General features: G+C 41.0%; 1 protein-coding gene across 5 annotated transcripts in view; it reads left to right on the plus strand.

Moving 5' to 3' along the window:
* RAI14 (retinoic acid induced 14) overlaps nt 1-22,014 on the plus strand; it is an 87,949-nt gene that overhangs the window by 47,248 nt on the left and 18,687 nt on the right. For all 5 annotated transcript variants that reach the window (XM_071580114.1, XM_071580117.1, XM_071580118.1 and 2 more), the window contains exons 3-4: nt 661-791; nt 20,871-20,959. In XM_071580114.1, the coding sequence (XP_071436215.1) occupies nt 661-791; nt 20,871-20,959 (220 nt within the window). The remainder of the gene's footprint in view (nt 1-660; nt 792-20,870; nt 20,960-22,014) is intronic.

Here is a 22,014-nt window from a genome sequence, read left to right on the forward strand (position 1 = left end):
GATAAAAAAGACTTAGAAGTTTGGAAAGATCTCAAAGTAGAGTGGTTGTCTTTTCTTCCAGCAGCATTAGGGATGTGTCATCTATCTGAGTGGTTCCTTTGTTTGTTCAATAAAAAATGTAGGGGATGAAAACTCAGTAAAGCTAGTTAGAGTCTGCAAAGGGCAGTCTCTTACCTTATTACCCTGTACAAAGTGTGAGCTGGGAAATGACTTAAATATGGAAAGTTTTGGCTGGAAAGGGTGGGGTCTGCATTAGATGGGGCAGCTCATTCCTTATCCACATATTGCATGTCATGAAGGTCCAGTGGGGCCAGTATAGCTCTGAAACAGAAACCAGGACTAGAAAAACTGAAGGAAGCTTTTCAAAATACAATAAGAAAATATGGAATTTTTTTTTCCTGCGCTACTCATCTACAGAGTTTCCAAGTTACATTTCACTTTCAGTCATTACTCAGACCCTGGTTTAAGCCATTCAGTCCTTGGGAACTTGTGCTGCACTGCTTGCAGATTGCTTTTATGCAGCTTTCTTTGTGTCATGCCTTTGGGTTGTGCATTTGGTTAAGCTTTCAGTGGTGATAAGTGTGTGCAAGATCATTCAGGAGAGGGTGTACACAGTGCTGGTACTGATAATACTTCTCCCTTCTTTTTCTTTCACTCCAGACCAATGAGTGGAATAAGAACGATGATCGGCTGCTGCAGGCAGTGGAGAATGGCGATCCTGAGAAAGTGGCTTCATTGCTGGGTAAAAAGGGAGCCAGCGCCACCAAACAAGATAGCGAGGGCAAAACTGCGTAAGTCCAACCTGAACTTGTGATTTAAGCTCAAGGGAGGGGAAAGCCCCAATCCTAGATGTGTGTGCCACTTCCATGAATTAAGAACCAGATACTATCCTGAAAATGAAGGTTTCTTTTTCTTCTGAAGCACAATTCATTCTGGAAAGCTCCTTTCTTTATGTGTAATTCTACATTTAAAATACCATTTGAAAATCATAAACCCATTGAGGTATCTTGAAGGTTAACAATCTACTGGATAAATTTGGAATATTTTAGGACAGGATATTTTGGAATTTCATGGCACACTACAGATCGCACACTCAGAAAGGTATTCATCTTTAAGGCTATTTTTGCCCATGGACATTATTTTAATGAGACAGAAATTAAAATAAATTTTCATTTTAATGGGTGAGTTTGAACTGAAACTAGAGTGACAGAGTTTTAAAATCCTGCAGACACTAATGATTCCTGTAACTGTTCCTTGTTTTGACTGAAGTGTGGTAATGAAAGTTTTGTGTAAATAAGATTCCTTTTGCACTCTCAGTGTATAGCATTTTTGTCTTTTGTTCTTCTGTTCTGCTGTGAATGTTCTGAATTGTGGAAGATAAAAGATTTCACTAAGAAAATTATAGCTAAGAGAATGCTATCCTTACACTTTTTTCCTTATGGCATAGAAAGATGGTTAAATGGAAAAATGGGAAAAATAAGCATCCCATGACATAACCAAAGCCTTCATAAGATTTCAGATGTATGCGAACAAAAGAAAACAGTTTCCAGTCTTGGGAAGGGGAGCGCAAGGCAGTTTATACCAAATAATAAGTTCTAATGAATTACCTCTGTGTTACATTTATTGAATCATTTTCTGCTCTTGATCTGTTTCAATTTCCTACATCTGCTCTATTTCTGCTCTGCATCTGAGGAAACTGAATGATGGAGTGACTCATAATGACCTGCAACTTTTTACTGCAGAAATCGAAGTCCTCATTTATGTCAAGTGGGCTGTCTCCTTCATACTTTAATAGTTTCTTAAGTTTTAGAAGTTACATACATATGGTTTTCTTTTGACCATTGAATTTTCTGAATTACAGCTATATTTAGCATTTCATGTTTTTACAGTCAATGTTACTTCTTAAGCTAGGCAGTTAAATGCCTCCCTGACATCCAATCCTGTCAGATCTCAGAAGCTAAGCAGGGTCAGCCCTGGATTTGTACTTGGATGGGAGACCTCCTGGGAAATGCCGGGTGCTGTAGGTTCTAGTCCTGAGGACTCCACTGTCACTGTCCAAGCTTGCTCGGCCGTGGCAGATGAACCTCCAGACTTAAAACGGTGGGGCCAGTTCTGCGCACGCTGTGCCTCACCTAAAATCCACTGTGCAGGCTGGAAGGGCACACCCATTGGGGACAGCCCTTCCCAAATCTTTGTTCGCGAAGCCGACACACGCACACACACACACACACACACACACACACACACACACACACACGCACACACACACACTTCTTAAGCTGGACTATATCCAGTATATCCAGTGTCACACCTAGTTTGCAAGTTTCATGTATAATTTGACACTATGAATTTTTCTAGGGAACCACCCAAGACTGATTTCATCCATGTCTCTGAACTCAAAGAAATAAGATTGTTGTAGTTAGGCATCTGGTGCAATGGTTTTCGGCTATATACCGGTAGACTACAAAATTCCTGGGTTTTACACTTTATTTGCAATCACTAAGAAGTCAGTAGGCATACATTTATATTAATGATGCTGTTACTAATAATGCAGTTGCAAGTATTTATTTTAATTGTTTGAAACAAATGTGTTAGTGATATAAAGATCTCTGCCTCTGCTTGTTATGGATGTTCATTTAATAGTAGTTTTTAAATTATTTCTATGTAGTGTTTTAGAAGACAGCTTGAGAGAGAACAAAGAGAAATTGCATTGTTGTGATGCAGAAATACAGCATGCCAACTCTGATTGTGTTTCCAATGCTTTGGGAAATTTAGCAGACCTGCTCAGGTTATTTCTGTCTCAGTTTTGAAAGATAGAGACTGACAGATGTAGCAGCAAGGACGCTGATCTGAAGAGACATAGCTACTAAAGATGACCCAGAAATGTTCTCCAAGATGGCTTATTAATGATGGGCTGTGTCTTGCTTGTGTTTTGACCACTCCAGAGTCTTTTTCTGGTGTGTACAAAAAAAGTAAAGTCATTGTTTCTGTATAGACTCATTTCTCTTACATTTGCAGAGTGATGCCAAGGCTTTTTTCCTGCAATGTTTCCTGGTGCCTAGCAGTGCAGTTTTGAATAGTCTTAGAAGCTCTGGTTAGGGGCATAAACTCTTCTGCACCGCACTGAGATCTCTTGGTGTCCTGCAGAAACATGGTGCTCATTTGTTAGCTGCCTCATCTGTAACATCAGCAACTATTCTGCTGGGAAATTGGAATCTGGAGAGTTTTTTTGGAGGAAAGCTGGCTATAGTTGTGTTCAGATTTTATAGGATCATGGGATGGTTTGAACGGGAGGAAATGTTAAAGACCATGTAGTTCTAACTCCTCTGCTATGGGCAGCAACACTCTCCACTGACTGTGTTGCTCAAAGCCCCATCCAACCTGGCCTTGAACACTTCAGGACCTCGCTGGACAATCTGTTTCTCACCACCCTCACAGTGGAGAATTTCTTCCTACTAACCCATCTGTATCTGCCCTCTTTCAGTTTGAAGCTATTCCCCTTGTCGTATTCTTTACAGGCCCCTGTAAAAAGTCCCTCTCCAGCTTTCTTGTAGGTTCCCTCTTAGATGCTGAAAGGGGCTATAAGATCTCCCTAGAGCCTTATCCAATGAGCCTTGCACATGGCAAATATAGTGGTGATTGGTGAAGCCAAGATGGCTTCACTAAAGGCAAAGAATTCCTGATAAATTTGTTGGCCTTTGACAGTGAGGTTATAGAAGTGGTGTGTGAGGGAAGAGTGACAGGCATAATCTGCCTGGACTTGGGCAAAGCATTTGGCACAACATCCTTGTCTCCAGCCTGGAGACATGGTTTTGTCTGATGCACCACTTGGCAGATAAGGAATCGGCTGGATGGTTGCACTGAAAGAAGTGCAGTCCAAGTGGAGACCAGTGACAAGTGGTGCTCCTCAGGAACCAGTATTGGGGCCAGCACTGCTTAACATCTTTGTTGGTGACATGGATAGTGGGATCGAGGGTATCCTCTGCAAGTTTGCAAATGACACCACGTTGTGTAATGTAGTTTAGTAAACTGGAGGAAGGGGATGCCATCCAGAGGAATCTGGACAGGCTTGAGAGGTGAGTTTGTACAAACCTCACGGAATTCAACAGGGTGAAGTGCCGGGTCCTTCGCATGGATTAAGGCAATACCAAGTAAAAATTTAGGCTGGACAGAGAATGGATTGAGACTAGCCTTGTGAAGAAGGACTGGGAGTGTTTGTGGACAAAAAGCTAAACGTGACCCAGCAATGTGTGCTTGAAGTCCAGAAATCCAACCATGTCCTGCGCTGCATCCAAAGCAGTGTGGCCAGCAAGAAGAGGGAGGTGATTCACCCTCTCTACTCTACTCTTGTGAGACCCTACCTGAAGCACTGTGTCCAGCTCTGTGATCCCCAGCACAGGAAAGATATTGACCTGCTGGAAAGAGTCCAGAGAAGGAAATTATGTGGATCACAGGGCTGGAATACCTTTCCTACAAGGAAAGACAGAGGTCTGAGACTGTTCAGTGTGGAGAAGAGAAGGCTCTGGAGAGACCCTAAAGCACTTTCCGGTACCTAAAGGGGACTTAGAACAAAGTTGGAGAAGGATTTTTCACAAGGGCCTGTTGTGATAGAAAAGAGGGAATGGCCTTAGGCTGAAGGAGGGTAGATTTAGGTTAGATACTAGGAAGAAATTCTTTATTGTGAGACTGGGGAGGCACAGGCACAGGTGGCCCAGAGAGGTTGCGGCCTCCCCATCCCTGGAAGTGCACAGACCAGGTTGGGTAGGGCTGAGTAACCTGGTCTAGTGGAATCTTTGCTGCCCATGGCAGGGGGATTGGAAGTTGGAAGTAAGATAATCTTTAAGGTTCCTTCCAACCCAAACCATTCTCTAATTCTATGGTTCTTTTCTCCAGGCTGAACAACCCCAACACTCTCAGCCTGTCTTCACAAGAGAGGTGCTCCAGCCCTGTGCTGGTTTAAAGGTAAACTGGCAGGAGAAACAAACCTAACACAGAAGAGATTATAAGTCAGAGTTACAATTTAATAAAAATATTACAATAATGTAATGGCACAAAGAGAAAGTGGTTTTGACCCACAAAACCCAGAAGTATAACCCTGCACCCCATGGCACAAACACAATGGGGTTTGTTAGCCCCTGTGATGAGACCCATGTGGTTCCCTTGAGTCCAAAGTAAAAGGAGGTGAAAAACCTGTTAATGCAGATGACAGTCGCAGTCTGGTCAAGAGTGGTGGTTTCCTCCTGTCAAGGTTCTGCTCCTCCTCTGGATTCACTGAGTGGTTCCCAAAGTCCCCAAAACCCTGAGATTATATACCCTCATATCCAGGTGGGAATGCCCTGTACCTCCCCCAGGGCAGGGACTTCCACAATGGGTGATCTGACTCTGTGAGTCATGGGGTATTTGTGGAGTCGTTGATGGTCCATTAGCAGACATGACCCCTCAGGCTGGGTGTGAAGGTGCTAATGACTCCCTGGATGCAGTGTTCTGGGTGGTGTGTCATAAGAGCAGAGTGGAGAGGCAGAATCACTTTTCTTGACCTGCTGGCCACATCATTCTTTTGATACAGACCAGGACACATTTGGTTTCTGGGCTGTGATTGCTCATGGCCAGGTCATGTCCAGCCTCTCACCCACCAGCACCCCCAAGTCCTTCTCAGCAGGGCTGCTCTCCATCCATGCTCTGTCTGTGTGTGTTTGGGTTTGTACCCTGATCCACATGCAGGACAATCATTTTACTTTGTTGAACCTCATGAGGTTCACATCTTTCACTGGGTACATTTTAGGATTTGACAGTGCTATGGGGGATGGGAGCTCTTTGCATGAGAAGTCTATTGATCCCTCTGAGTATATATTGATGCATTTGTTTACATAATTAGGATGAGTTGACTAACCAGAAGAATGTGATGGATTCAATTACATAACTGTGCATAATGTGATTAAAGACTTTGGAATATGCTTGAAAGTAAAAAGGAGAAACAATTACACATTGCAATACAGGTTTGCTAGCTCCATCATTGTCTGTCCTCTTAAGGTGTGATCTTTTCTTTTTAAGTCTTTTTGTTAGTACGCCTACAAACAAAATTTTCAATACTACAATATAGTACATTTTTTAAACAGACGAGGGAGAGGACAATTTGTCTTGTTCTCAGAGTTACTTCTAAATTTCTGTTTTATAATCAAACGGCTTCTTATTATAAAATGCTTGAGCTGAGAGGAACAGATACCAGAACTCCAGATTTTCTCTGATTGTGTTGTTAAGTACTGTATGTGTCATTCCACTAAGTCCTGCTACAATGAGCTCTGGCTCAGTTTTTGACATTACACTGAAATTTCACCTGTGTCCTCTTTTGCCCCTATCCTTTAGGACCTTTACTTTGTGACTTGTCCGCATTCGATAGAGTGGAGATGCTTAAATTAATGAGGTCTAGGTATCAGTAAATGTCTTAGAAGAGACACTTGCAAATTTTCATTAGGAGGTTTCACTCCTCAGCAGTATCTCTTAAAAAAAGTATTAAAAAACACTGTCAGATTAATGAAATGAGGGGTTTTAAGACTTGCTTGACTTTCCACACCACCACCCTGCCTCTGACTCAGCCCTTTCTGTAAACAATAAATCAATTTTAAGGCCATGGAGCAAATCCACCTTTGGCATAAGTTAACACAGTCCCATTGTTGCTCCCACTTACATAGCACAGGTTATTGCCAAGCACAATTGTAATAGGACCTATCTGGAAATCTGACTCTGTCATTGTAGTTGTATTTTGCCAGATAGGTTTTTTTTTTCTTTCATCCAGCTTCCTTAAACAAGAAAACAGGGCTTTCCAGTTTGGAATTTGATCGTTTAAATCCCACTTTAACAAAAGGGAGTTTTCAAAGACATCCCTTTCAGGAGCAGATAGGATTCATTCATGTGCTGCACTTTCCTCAAGATCGAGCGTTCCGATGGGCTGTTAGTGTAAGAACCTACTGTCATTATTGAGGCAGGGTGGGAGAGTGGAGATGGAGGAATGATTTTTGAAAGAATTTGCAGTGTATAAATGGTAGCACTTCCTTGTCCTAAAGTGTGCCAGTCCATCACTGCCATGTTTGCATGTTTCTGCAAGGTACTGAACTAGAATTAAATGCTTTTGGCTATTAAGTCAAACAATAGATCTCTGTACATTTTTTTGAACGGCAATTGAATCAGCTGTTGTTTAATAAAATGAGTCTGACAATAGCACAAAAAAGCTTTAGAAACTTCCACAGATTTGTTCTTTAAGGACTCTTTCATGCAACTATTGCCAATAGCAGTTAATAGAAATGATATATTTTCATTTGAAAGAGAATGTTCATGCCTTGGAGGCTGAACTAAAAATAAATCTTGGCACATGTTCCAACTGCAAATACATTATATTTATTATGTACATAGCATTCATTTTTATTTTCTTCCTCTTGGATCTTACTGTATAAGGACGTGAGTCAAGTGGCATGTAGAACGTCACTTTTCAAAAAGTAAATCAGGTTTTAATCACTTCTGAGAGTGTTTCCATGTATGTAGTAATGTTTATCTTAAAAGAAGCTATTGGAAGATTACACAGAATCGTAGGATAGTCAGAGTTGGAAGGGACCCACAAAGGTCATCAAAGTCCAACTCCTAACCCTTCACAGGACAACCCCAAAAATCACCCTGTGTGTCTGAGAGCATTGTCCAAACACTTCTTCAACTATATCAGGCTTGGTGCTGTGACCACTTTGCTGGGGAGCCTGTTCAGTACCCAGTCACCCTATGGGTGAAGAACCTTTTCTTAACATCCAGACTAAACCTCCCCTGGTGCAACTTCAGGCCATTCCCTTGGATCCTGTCACTGCTCACCCCAGAGAGGAGATTAGTGCCTGCTCCTGCCCCTACTCTTCTTCTCACTAGGCAGTTGTAACTGCACTGAAATGTCCTCTCTGTCTCCTGTTTTCCAGGCTGAACATATCAAGTGCCCTCAGCTGCTCCTCATATGGCTTCTCCTCAAGGCCTTTTACAATCTTCCTTGCACTCCTTTAGATGATCTCTAAGAGCTTAATTTCTTTTTTATACTGTGGTGCCCAAAACTGCACACAATATCCAGTGTGAGGCCACCCCAGTGCAGAGCAGAGCGGGACAACCCCCTCCCATGCCTGACTGGTGATGCTGTGCCTGATGCCCCCCAGGACAGGGTTGGCCCTCCTGGCTGCCACGGCACTGCTGACTCATATTCAGCTTGCCATTCACCAAGACCCCCAGGTCGCTTTTCATGGCACAGCTTTCCAGCATCTCATTCCTCAGTCTGTCCATGCATCCTGGGTTGCCCCATTCCAGCTGCAGAATCTGGCACTTGTCTTTGTTAATCTTTCCATGGTTGGTGACTGCCCATCTCTCTAATTTGTCAAGGTCTCTCTGCAGGTTCTCTCTGCCTTTTGGGTAATCAATAGCTCCTCCTAGCTGTTAGCAAACTTACTTAGTATCACTTTCAGTCCTGTGTCCAAGTCATTTATGGAAATGTTGAAGAGAACTGGGCCAAGAGTGGAGCCCTGTGGAACCCCACTAGGGACAGGTCATCAGTCTGATGTCACCCATTCACTGTAACTTTTTGCTCCTTACCCAGGAGCCAGTTGCTCACTGATCACATGATGTGTTTATCCGTCGGCTGTGGACATTTTGTCCAAAAGGATCCTGTGAGAGACAATATCAAAAGCTTTACTAAAATGCCAAAAGTTTACATCAGCTGGTTTCCCTTGATCAGCTAAATGGGTTACCTTGTCATGAAAGGAGATTAGGTTTGACAAGCAGGACTTTCCCCTCATGAAGCTGTGCTGGCTGTGACCAATGACTGGTGTTTTTCAATACCTCTCAGAATAATCTTCTCCATTACTTTACCAGATACTGAAGTGAGACAGTTTCAGGGTCATCCTTATTGTCCTTCTTGAAAATTGGGGCAGTGCTAGCTAACTTCTAGTCAACTGTGGCCTCTCCAGATTCCCATGACCATTCAAAAATCATCAAGAGAGGTTTTGTGATGACATCAGCAGCAATTTGAGGATTCTCAGATGAATCCCATCAGGCCCCATAAACCTGCAGGGATCCAATTGGAGCAGCAAATCCCACACAAGTTCAGGGTCAACTGAGAGTTTATCATTCTCACAGCCACAGTCCTCCAACTCAGACCACTCTAACACCCTTAGCCTCTTGTCAGTGTTGAAGACAGAGGCAAAGAAAGCATTAAACACCTCTGCCATGTCCACATCCATTAGTGAGATGACCATCCTCATCCTGTAAGGGTCTGATGTTATTTCTGCACTGGCTTTTGCTATTAATGTATTTGAAATAACTCTTCCTATTGTCCCACACAGTTCTGGGCAGCTTCAACTCCTGTTGAGCTTTGGTCACATGAATTTTCTGCCTATGGTGTTGAGCAGCATCTCTGTATTGCTCGCATGCTGCCTGACCTTACTTCCACTGGGCATACACCTTTGTTTTTTGCCTTAGCTCCAAAAGAAGATCCCTGCTCAGCAAAGTTGACCTTCTGCCTCATCTGCTTATTTCCAACATTTTGGAATTGCCTGCTCCTGCTCCTTAGGAGGTGGTGCTTAAAAAGTGACCAGGACTGTTTAACCCCAACACTTTCAAAACTGTTTTTCCTGGGGGACTTTATTCACTAATTCCCCGAGCAGCCTGAGGTCTTCTTTCCTCATGTCCAGGATTGAGGTCTTGCTGGCACTTTTTCTCCTGACAACAGAGATTTTAAACTCAGTTGCTTCATGTTTGCTGGGGCCACAAAAATTCTGGAACTTCTTTTGGAACTGGAGTTCAAGACAGCGAAGTCATGCCACCATCAACATTGCCAAAGTGTTTTTCCTTTGCTCCTTTAGCAGCTGAGTGTGGGTAACAGTTTGCTTTCACCTGGAGGGGCATTCAGTTGGAGGTCCTCAGTCTAACACCATGCTCTAGAAGACTTTTTTTTGTACAGACTCTATGTCACTTCTTAAAAGCGTTTAAACACTGAAATAGGAAAGTATATTAGCATACTGTCTTTTGAAAATTATACCAGGGTAGGAATTACAAGAAGGGTCTGCTGCCTGAGTGTTGTCACCTCTCCAGGAATTAAGTTCATTGGTGTTCCACTTTATCTCTGAGAAAAATATTTTTAATATACTTCTATGAGTGTTTAATTTATGATGGTCCAGATAGTCTGAGTTTCAGAACATGGAGAAAGTAAGGAAGACCACAGGTATCTCAACCTGTGTTTATCTCTGGCCAACAAATGGCTGAAATCTGGTTCTTATTCCAAAGCTTCTTGTAAAGTTTATTTTCATGGGGGATCTATGTGTAAAAGGATTGTCTCTCCAAATCTTTCCTGAAGTTCTTTTGAGGTTCAAATCATTATTGTTCTTTTTTTGTCCCACCCTGCTCTGCACCATTGTTATGAATATAATTTAAGATGTTGATATTAAGTTTCCTGAAAAATTGCTTTTCACTTTAGAAAAACACTTAGAATTTCTAATGGCGCCCTAGGCCATGGCTGGACAAAGCTGTCTACTGCCAGGATACTAAATTGGGCTAATTACCTTTCTGTTACATTCAGTATGAGCTAATTGTTAATGTACGAGAGGAAGTGGTCTTATCTCCATAACAGTGGAGCAATATTTAACTTTGATGTTATCATTTTGTGATACATGAAAAAATCCACATTGCATACAAACACCACTGTATTGACAATCCTGCAGCCTTTTAAATGAGATCCACAGAGTGGAATTCATTATAGTGTTTTGTACCTGCCTCTTGACTGAGACTATGTAGACTATTTCTGATGTTTTTGAGCACATGACCCCTCACTTAGACTCAGAGACTTCATGATCCCATTTTTCATTCTTACATATATTTTTGAAATCAACATCATTCAGGTTTTATAATACACATTATTGAAGCAACTTCTGTAAGACGTTTTAGCAGTGTCATGCCTTCATGTTGCTAAAAAAGAAAAAGGGAAGAAGCCACCTTTGAAGAGACAGAAAATGCTCTTTAGTTGGTTTTCCTCTTCTGAAAGGCCTGGTACAGATTTGGATAGCCTGTGAGCCTCTTGACCAGGTAGGATCAGCCAAACCTGTAATGCAGCATCAAGCAGCCACTGGAATTCCCTGTAAAGCAGCTCCATTTGCAGAGTTGCTAAGTACTCAGATTTTACCAGGCCTGACCAGCTTTCAACAAGTTTGTCTGTTGCTTGGATCATAGCATAGCCTGGGTGGTTGAAAGTTTTTGTATGCCTGGGTCGAAACAGCTGCAGTTTGGCTCCTATGGAGGCAAAACCCAGTGCCCCACCTCCCTGTGGGGAACACAGGGCTGCTCCTTGCACTCCTCCTGTCTGAGCTGGCAGGAGAGCCATGAGGGAATCATGCCTCTCATGAGTCAGACCAGAATCAGGCTCTTTAAGGCTGAAGGGGACAGCATTAAGGCTGCAGTTATTTTTCAGATTTCTATCGACATAATGGGCTGCAGTTGTCCTACATGTTTTTCAAAGACTTATGCAACCAAATGAGCTGTATGTGTAGATTTTAATTATACCCACTGGCTGCTACTGGCTTAAAAAATGCACTCTAATCTGGAAAGGGAACAGGCAGCCAAAACAGAGCAATGTGCAAATGTTGAATTTTGTTTATTTTTTAAGCTTAAGACCGAGGTTTCAGGCAATAGACTATGCTGGTGGCTGCTTATCTATTGGGCCTGTATATCACTTGGTGTTTTCTGCTACCTGTTTTACAGGTGTATTTGTGTTAGGAGAATACTAATTGGAAAATGCAGAAAAACTCTGAAGTTGCCTTTTGCCACACACACCTGTGTTCCAGTCCCTACACCTTTCAGAAATGTGGAATCCAAAAAGCTTTAGTAGTATAGTTATTCTGAAATACAAAATAGAAGGGTTTTGCCATAATAATTTAAAAAGTCTATAAAAAGAAATATTAAGAGGCCATACTAAGCAGTGGTCTCAGAAGAATATGTTACTAGTAAATTAAATGCTTTAAGTATTATTATTGCACTTCGTTTGTAATTCTCCTATGAAGTAAGAGAAGTTCAGTTTACACAGTTTAATAAAAAAATAAATATATCTGAACAGTTCTGTTGCTTCAAATCTGAAGAGGTGTGAAGTATTGTAAGTGTAAAAGGCACGGAAACATCAAGTGCAGCATATAAGCCTGAGCTACCCTTTGTCAGTGTCCCTCCTGTTCCCTAAGGATATCCATGCTCTTTTGTTCTTGAAGCACTACATGCAGTTCTTAAGCCTTGCTGGATTTTCATGCAACAAAAATATTTTTGTAGATTAACTTTTACTCAATTTCTCTCTTGCTTTCCAGCCTTTTCCTGGCCTTTTGTTATGCCAACACAGTTTGGGATTTCCTTGGTCTCATATTCATGACTTTCCATGTACTAAGGTGTTTATTAGCATTTGCTGGCCCATAGTCAGCAATACCAAGTGAGTTGTGTTGGAGGATGAGGGTCAGGGGAGACGCCAGTCACTGCTCTCATTGTTGGGATCAATTTTGATTTGAGCTCTATCTGGCATTGCAAGGCAGTGCAGCAGATGGTTAGCTGGTTTTACGTAGCTCACAAAGGAAGTTATATTGATCTGGGCCCATCCTCAGGGATTTCATCCTATGCTAAAAAGATACTGTTCCATAAGACATATATGTATTGAGAAGGTGACTGTGCACTCATTTGAACATTTTATGTGGGATATGTTCTCAAAGAAAGTATTATCAGCAGGAATCTTTCCCACCCTGCCTCTTCCTCATCCCTCTGTACCTGGCTTTGGAGACGCAGGCCACACTGCACAGATTTCTGGGCTCTTTAAACTTTTGAGACTTCACTGTTTATTGTACTTTGTTCATTTTTCTGCCCTGCATCTCCAAAAATAAAAGAAGTATGGCAAAACTTCAGACTTCCTATCAACACCTAAGAGTGCCCTTGAGCTTGACCGTGCAGAATCTCTGTTGCAATTTGCTGACACTGGTATTGGGGGACTTTAAAAATGGACACTGTGCAAGAAACTTCATATGATAAATGTAAATTTTGAGTACTTATGTTTACAATTAATGAAACATGAAAGGGAGGTCTATACATTTCAGACTTGAAGTGGGAGTTTGTGATAATGTAGTAATAGAGTTTGCCAAAGAAAACTATATGAAAATGGAACTGCTGGAGCACAACCTGAGAATGAAAAATATAAAGCTGCTGGGGATCTCAGAAATCTCTCTGAAAAGCAGCTGGGTGGATGTTTTTGCTGAGTTTGCAGGCTGAAATCAGGAGTCTGTAGCTTGCCAGCTCCTGTGTTTCACGATGCAATGGCTTTTCTTTCTAGTAAGAAAACAGGCATTAAACAGGCTTGCCTTTTATTAACATCCTGTACCTTGAGGCGTCTGTGATTGAAACAAGACTTTTCATGTGATGACGAAAAGCTGGAAACTTTATGTGAAAACTGCATTTGTTTTGATTTTGGTGGTGGTCTTTTTGTTTGCATTTTTTGGTTGGTTTGTTGGGGTTTTTTGTTTTGGTTTGTTTTTTTTTCTTTTTTGAAAGCTGTTTCAGAATACATGCTAACACAGAAGTGGCATGCAGAGTTCTTACCAGAGGGTGTATTGCGTGGAGGGCAGATGCCATCTCATGTTAAAATAGAAGAAAACAGTCTATGTGCAGCACTTCACTTTGCAGTGGCTGGTGCTAAAGGGGAGGGGGGGGGAAGTCTCTCACAGCTCATAGTAAATCCATACCTGCCAATGTCGACTTCTTAAAATCTTAATCTGCCTGTACTCTAGAAGTTGCTTGTAGTAACTCATTGATTGAATGTCTTAAAACTTTGAATACATAATTTTCCCAGTTCATACTGGTAGCAGATCTGACTCAAACCAAATGTATTTCCTGTAACTGTTTTTCATAAGCTGATTTTTCCACTCTTCTGGCTGCAGAGGTGTGAGTGACAGCATAATGACATGGACTGCCAGCATTATTGAAAAGCCACACTTGTGATGTTTTCTCTGAGGAGGAGATGAAATGGGTGCAGTGTGAAGCTATAATTTTATTTGTTTAAAAAATAATTAAAAAAACCTAAAGAACTAGTAAGTATTGATAGCTATTACCTGCAGATGTCTGATTTTCCTTTAAGGCAGTCTGGTCTGCCAAACGTCTGTATACGGCTCCTCCACAATTAAGTGACTGGCTGTTCTTAAGACATATTTGTTTCAAATGAGTAACTGTATCTTCATAATGCAGTCAGGAAAAGATAAAGATTCTTTTACTTTCATAGCAAAACATTCATAGTTTAATCTTAGTCTTTAGGTTTAAGGTGAAATTCTACATGTTGTTCCTTTCCTTTCACTGACAGGATGAATGCAGCGGTGCTGTGCAATGGAACAGTAAAGGCAAGCTTTGTTTTTCAGCTGGTTTTGTTCCCTGTATCAGCTCACCATCCACAGAGTTACCTACCTACATCTGCTGGTGCAAGGAAGAAGCAGAACCGGGCACATGCTGCTCTTAAAAGCAGTCCTTGCTGAAAAAAAGCAAGCTACTAATTTGTTGGAAGCCCTCTCTGGGTTGGCAGAGGAAGGAAGAAGACACCTCCAGCTCCAGGACCACTCTGGGACTTCCCAGTGTTTTAATCTGAAGGCAATCATTTTCCTGTTAATTAGATTCAGGATGTGTCAAAAAGAGCTTACTTGCAAAATTGTTTTTATGCTGATAAAATCTCAGGCCCTTCATGGATAAGTAAACTGTATTCTACAGTGACTGGTCATGTGAGAGAAGACCACAGCAGATTTCCTTCTGTGTGACAGCATTTCTACCTCCACAGAATGTGCTGCTCAATGGTAACTAATGGCCCTTTGTCCTCCAGGTTAGATCTTGGGAATTTTAGCATTTTTGCCACTCAGCCTGTGGTGGAAAGCAGTGAAAAGCCGATGTCATCTACTGTATTTATTTTTGCTGTTGTTATCAAAGTGGGAGTTGAGGCTTTGGGAGATAATATACACTGTAAGCTAGGTGCTGCTACTAAAATGTGGAGAAGCTCAAATCCCGACATAAAGCCAGGTTATCAGTAAGTCTCTCTCTGACTTAGCTGGTGAATTGCTTGCCTGTCTGATCTGGTAGTGTTGAAACTTGAATATCTTCCATTTCTATATGGGTTTTTTTTTATTTGCATTACCAATACTCCAAGCAGCTCTGTGTCTTTATTTTATCAGACTTGTTTGTTTGTGTGAAGGTATTGGTCAGTTGGGAAATGATAAATCATCAAACTGTTGGCAGGCAAGTTAGACTTTTAAAAAGTCAACAAAGGGGTGACATCCATTAGAAAATGAAGAAGAATTATCTGTCTTGAGGAGGGATGTTTTTACTCAAAATAAACCTTGACAAAGAGTGTATGTGAGTTCATGGTGCATTTCAAACATTCTTGCACTTAAAATATTTTCTGAGCACTCAGATTAAAATGACAGAGAACAATAGTATTATATGCTTGCACAGAAGTTTGACTGTGTTCCATATTTGCCATACATAATAGGAAATAGCAAATACAATATATTCATTAGCATCCATAATTCCACCGTGTTCTTTATTTGCTTTGGATTTTGGTAGGTAATGTGTCAGACTACTTTCAGGCTCTGGAGAAAATTTGTGTGATAGAGAATGCTAATTCTGCCCAGAAAAAAACTGAAGTGTGACCTTGCCAAACAGAGCTTGAGCCCTCTAGTTGGATGTAATTTTCTGCTTTCCCCTTCAGCCCTGTTTTTCTTTTCACAGATGAAAATTTCCTTGTTAAAAGGTTCCTGTCTTAAATTGAGACTTGATATTTATTTTTTCTTATTTTATCATGTTCCACTCTACTTTTGCAGCACTTTCCATAGATGTATGGACCACCCAGTTGTTTTAAGCCAGCTGTCAAAATAATAGTCAGTAAGACAGGATTGTGCTCAGTTTTGCAGGAAGTGTCTGTGCAAATGGTTAAACAGAGAACCGGGATATACCAGACCCATGTCTTATTGCTAACACGACCTCAGCAAGTGCAGTCAGTTCGAGGTTTACACGACTAATCCTTAAATGTGGATTATTTTTGTTCTTCTGCCTGTGGTGTAATGATTTATAAAGAAATGTTTTATGTGAGCTAAGTAGTAAAAATTACAGTTTTCTGAGTTAGACTGACATTTACATAATTGCTGGTAACACTCAATCTCAGTCTTTTAGCAAAGACCGGCTCTGTCTGAAACATTATGCTTTGTCTGTCAGATGCTGGCTAAAGAAGTCTTCATTCCCTTGCTAGCCTGACTTTGCAACCAAAATGTGGAAAAGATCATTTGCCCTGAAGAAGAAATTAGTTGGGTTAGGACAGTTTTAAGTGTTTCACCAGTTGGCATTTCCTATTTGTAAGAAATCTGCTGTTTAAAAGTAGGTCATGGATGTCATACAGAATTGTCCCCTCTGTTCAGTCATAAAAAGCATCTGTGAGCATGAGTTTTTTATTTGAGTAACATTTTGGGTCAAGGAATTTGAGGTCCTGACAACACTGAGGTGATAGTCCTGTAGCTGTTCTCCAAGCTGTTGACCTTGATGAAATTTTGCTGTAAGTTTGTTCTTACTCTCTAGGCCTGTTTACTCCAACTGGGCTTTACATTCCTCTCAAAACCCATAATTTTCTACTTTATCTTGTACGGGCTGAGTAATTATGAGACCTGTATGTTCCCAGTATGAAAAATCAGTGTCAACCAACTAATCTTTATCATCTGCTGCAGCAGTGGGTCTTGAATGCTGACTTGCTTAATTTCTATATCCAGTGAGAAAAAACACTGGGAAAGGGTAGCTGCTGTGCTGTGCTGGAGGGTCTGGATGCAATCATAAAACATCATCCCGCCCCTCAGGAAGAATAGAAATGTTTTACAGCAATAAAAGAATTCTACCTCAAATCAGTTCAGGCTGGGGTATCAAGATGTGGCTCTTAGTGGTAATGATAGGCTTATCCATTGTTAGGGAAAATTAACTATGTCGCAATGGGATTTTAAGCTGAATAAGAATCCAACCCTCAGTGTGGCCCTTGGTCCAAGTCAAGCCTTACATGTTTCTTTTTGTTTGCCTACGTTATTGCACAACCAGGAAATGGGAGGAAAAGTTGTTTGCTTTCATATCAAGGGAAGTTTATTCGTGGAAGATGCAAGTAAAATGACCCACTGCTTAAGGCGTCCAGATGGTGAGAACTCCAGTGTTTGGAAACCTGCAGCTTTCGCCTCAAATATTTTAGGAAATTATGTAGCTTGTAAAGAATTATTCTGTACTGAAATGAAAGTCTACAGGCTTCTTTGTTTAAAGAGCCTCCCTTGCTACTCAGAAGTCCTCAGTGTCTACTACTCATGTGTTTGGGTTTGCAGATTTTTTTGGATTTGTTGTTTGTTTTGTTCTGGGTGGAGTATTTGGGGGTTTTTTGTTTGTTTGTTTTTCTCTCAAAAGAAAAAAGCAGAGGCTATAACTTTAAAATCAGAATTACTCCTAAAGGAGAAGGTTTTGCCCAACACTCTCTAAATACTCAGACTTAAATAGTCTGAATTTTGTAATAGGTTCATCCCAATCTGGAGTCATTCTCTTCTGTATCTCTTGGGCAGGGTTGACTTCCGATAAGCCAGATCCATTTACTAAACCAGCAGCTAAACAATCATATCCCCTATTCCCCTCCCAATTGCTTTTAGATTATTAAAAAAAAAAAAAGTCTCACTACAGCTTTATGTGACAGATAGTAGCAATAGAAGGATGCAGGGAGGAGACACACAGCAAGCAGTTTTGAGGGAGCTGGAGCAGCCCGATGTTCTGTGGCTTTGGACACTGTATGAATGATTGAGGATGACAAGGTTTAACTCTCACTTTTCATGGGGCTTTCCACATAGCTTCTATATTTTTACTTTTGTTAGATCTTCACCGTGATATATGTTCTCTCCTCTTTAGCACCACCTGTTCTGCTTAAAGATGATGTTTCTTCCATCCCCATCAATTGGGAGAAGGAATATTTTTAATCAGGCCTTTCTTACTCTGAAGTATTTTTGTCTGTGTGAAATAAAGCATCTGCTTGTGTGATGACTTTTTGAGAACAGCCATGGGAATTGTTTTCATTGGTAGGACTGATAAATTGATGGGAGTGTAACCTGAAAAGAGTTAATTTTTCTTGTCTCTGGTACTTTTTTGCAGTCTGATTTTGCCTAAATAAAACTTCTTTAGCCCTGCGTATTCATGTTGCATTTGGCACCATCCTAAGCAATCTGTCCATAAAACCTCAGTGCCCCAGATTTAGCCAAGTTATTATTATTCAGGTATTTATTATTGCTATGAATATTGTCAAGTGTAAGTTAGCCAAGTGCATGCTTCACAGACTTCCAAATATATAAGTAAATTTGACTGTATTTTGTGTCTACACAAATATATCTGTTTGGTATTTACTGGTGTGTTGTGCTGGCTAAATTAGAGGTGTTGGAATTTGTCAAACTCCTCTCATGTCCCTCTCCCAGCAATTTTCCCAGAGCCTGAGAAACCATTTCTTCTAAAGAAGAATGTTTATGCAACTTTGCCTTGGTCACAGAGGACATGAAGTTTAGATTTTGAATGACCAGAGAACAGACAACAGCAGTACTTCTTGCACTCTTGGAAGTGTTAACTCTTCAGTTTGTTTATGGCAGTAGTTAGCATGAGCAGAACATACAGAATATTTTTTCTATTTGCAGGGAATGGTTCAAAGCTTAAGCACTGCCCCTCTGCCATTTTTAATCAGTAGCAGCCAGTGTGGAAGGGCTCCTTGTAGGAAGTTGCATGGTTGTTGTCCTTGACAGAGGACTCTGTTCCAGAAACTCTCCTGTTTTCATTAATTGTCCACTCTTTGCCAGCTCTTGTCTGTAGGTCTATCTGCTGAGTTTTCAAAAAAGCTGCGAAGAAGTGTACAGCTTAGAGAAACAATGTTGCAGTTCACATACTCTGTGGCTGAAAATACCCCTTTCATTCCTGCCTGTTATTCTATGTTTCCCTGGTTAGCAGGCTGAACTTTCAGTGTTAATTTTAACACTTCAAGGAAACAGTTGTTCAAAATGTAAACTCTTGAATACAGTTGTTGGTGTGGTGCGGTTATTTATGATGTTCCCTTTAGATTTCAGGGGAATGATCCTAAAAATTCGATATCTTCTTTAAAAGATATTAAAAACTGTCCCAGCAATATTGGCTCTTTCAGTCTGGGGCATGTTGATCAAGTCAAGTCCTAGTCCTAACTTTTCTCACACAGTATAGTACCAACTGGAAGTGGGATTTGTTTTTCATGTTACTCCCTCTGAAAAACTGCACCGTGTGTATCAGGCTGGTATTGGTAGAACACATGTGGTAGCAGTATGTCTGCTGGTACTGTGCCCTATCTTAGGACTTGACAATATTGGCATGCTGTGCCTCAGGAGGATATAAACAACTCTATTTTCTGAAGCTTTTCCTTCATATTTGCTTCAGAGCAAAATGAAGTCAGCAACATCTTTGTAAAACTGTTTCTGTCAGTCCTGAGGTGCCCAACATGAGGATGTCAAACATGAACCTTCAGCTGAAAAAAGGCTCGAATTCAGTATAACTTCTTTGATTTGTTCTGTAATTATGTCTTAGGTAATTGGTACTGTAGAGTGCCTCCTGCTGTGGTGTGGTTGGTAACCTCTGCAGTTTTCCACTGTTTAAATAAGCAGGTTGTTGAGATGAACAGAAAAAGCAAAAGTGGAAAAAGTACATCACTGGCATCAATATCCAGTAGCTTTCATTTCTCCAGGTGATACAAAAAGGTGTTTCCTGCACACACACACCCAGCACACACCCCTGTTCACAAAGGAAAGATGAGCTCTGTAAAGGGCAGTGCAGGAGCACAACTTGATTCAGTTTAATTAAGAAATTGTAGAGTCACCTCTTAGAGAAACTAAATTTTGTCCACTGAACAAGGAAAATCAGGACTGACTAAAATGACTAGGGCTATGTCAGTTATTGTGAATGTTTTCTTTATTAATTCCCCAAGCCCAGGCATTCTTTGGGAATATATTGCATCACTACAGATGTTAGTTTAGAAATTGCATGGGACTAGATGTACATAAAGTATGTGGTGTAGATTAATGAGACAGCAGCCTGTGTCAAATCAGGGAGTCACTGCATTCTTCAGTCTGGAAAATACTTCTAAGATCATCAAGTCCAACCATTAACCCAGCATCACAAGTCCACCAGTAAACCATGTGCCCTCCCAAGTATCACATCTACACATCTCTTAAATACATCCAGAGCCTTCCAGAGATGGTGATCCCAGCACTTGCCTGGGCAGCCTCTTTCAATGCTTGACAACCCTTTTAGTCTAGAAATTTTTCCTAATGTTCTATCTAAACCAGCCCTGGCACAGCTTGAGGCCATTTCCTCTCGTCCTGTTGGTTTTTGCCTGGGAGCAGACCCTGACCCCCATCTGTCTATACCCTCCTTTCAGGGGCTGTGGCTTGGTAAGGTCTCCCCTGAGCCTCCTTTTCTCCAGGCTAAACACTCACAGGTCCCTTAGATACTCTTAGGGCTTGTTCTTTAAATCCTTTGCCCAGCTTCATTGTCCTTCTCTGCACATCCTCCACCACATCAGTATCTTTCTCGTAGTAAGGGTCCCCAAGTGTAACACATTTGAGCTTCAGTATGAAAGTATAACTATAAAATCCTTTTGCTGTGTCATCTCACTTTCAGAGCTGTTATGTTCTTGGGAGGCCAAAAGGTCTTAGGACAGGGAGGGGACAACTTGGCAATACATGGTTTGTGAATGAAAGAGAAAGGAGATCTTAATAAAAAAGTGACATGTAAATGCTCTCTTGCAGTTTTCACCTGGCAGCCACGAAAGGGCATGCAGAGTGCCTCAGGATCATGGTGACACATGGTGCAGATGTGACAGCCCAGGATGGTGCAGGTATGCCTCTCTGGACCTATACAGATAGCATAATATTCCATTTTCGTATGTAGTTCTTGATGTGCAGAGTGAAATCAAACATTTGACAACATTGCTTTTCCCCACACACTGTATAGGAAAAGCAGTTGCAACACTTGCAGGTTTAGGCGTACTTGCTTTCCTGCACAGAGTATTTCCTTATTATAGGAATAAATTCCTTATTTTAGGACTTCAGATCCTAAAGTCCTAAAAGCCTAAAGTCCTTAAAAACTTTTGTCCTAAAACTATAGATTTCGGCATTTATAGTGAACTCCAAATGTATAATAGTTGCTCAATTTTTTCAAATCACATTTGAAGTTAAAAAAAAAAAAAGATCCTTTTTCCCCAACTCTCTTTATTATTATAGGTTACATCAAGGTCCTCAGTGTTGCTTTTATGTTTATCCAAGCTATTAACCCTATTAACTTTATAGGTGTTGCAGTAACACATTTACTCAGGATTATGACATAGTGAAAACAGCTGATACAGGCCAAAACAGAGCTAAGAGCTATTAAGTATGCTGTTTCAGTTCTCAAAAGTCCTATGTCTTAATTACTACCCCTCTAAGAGAATGATGGGAGCTGAATTTGAAACTGGCGAGCTCTTCCTAATAGATTTCTGTTGACACATCCATGAAGTCTGTGCCCAGCATTTTTTCTGGCTAGCTGAGCACCTGGATGAGCTGTCAGCATTCTGTCTCTCCAGTAATTATCTGTAAATGTTGGGCTCATGGGTTCTGTTTTGGCCACTGATTGCAGCCTGAGGGAATTTCTGTCATACATTCCTCTATAAGGAAGAGCCTGTGATCTTGGAAGAAGCATTCCTATTATACAAAATGATAAGAGAATATATGTACCTAATGCAGACTGTTATACAGGATTCATACTTCATCTTGCCTTAGGATTTATCATTTGCTTGGATAGTGAGAGGCTGCCTGCCTACTTTCACCCAAGAGTATCAACCCTAGTGTTCATTAGAGAAATCCTTGTCTGTAAAAGTCACATTATTTGCACTGAAAGTTTGCTGTCATAGGTGTC

This window comes from Pithys albifrons, chromosome Z (assembly GCF_047495875.1).
Source record: "Pithys albifrons albifrons isolate INPA30051 chromosome Z, PitAlb_v1, whole genome shotgun sequence".
NCBI classification, from domain to species: Eukaryota; Metazoa; Chordata; class Aves; order Passeriformes; family Thamnophilidae; genus Pithys; species Pithys albifrons.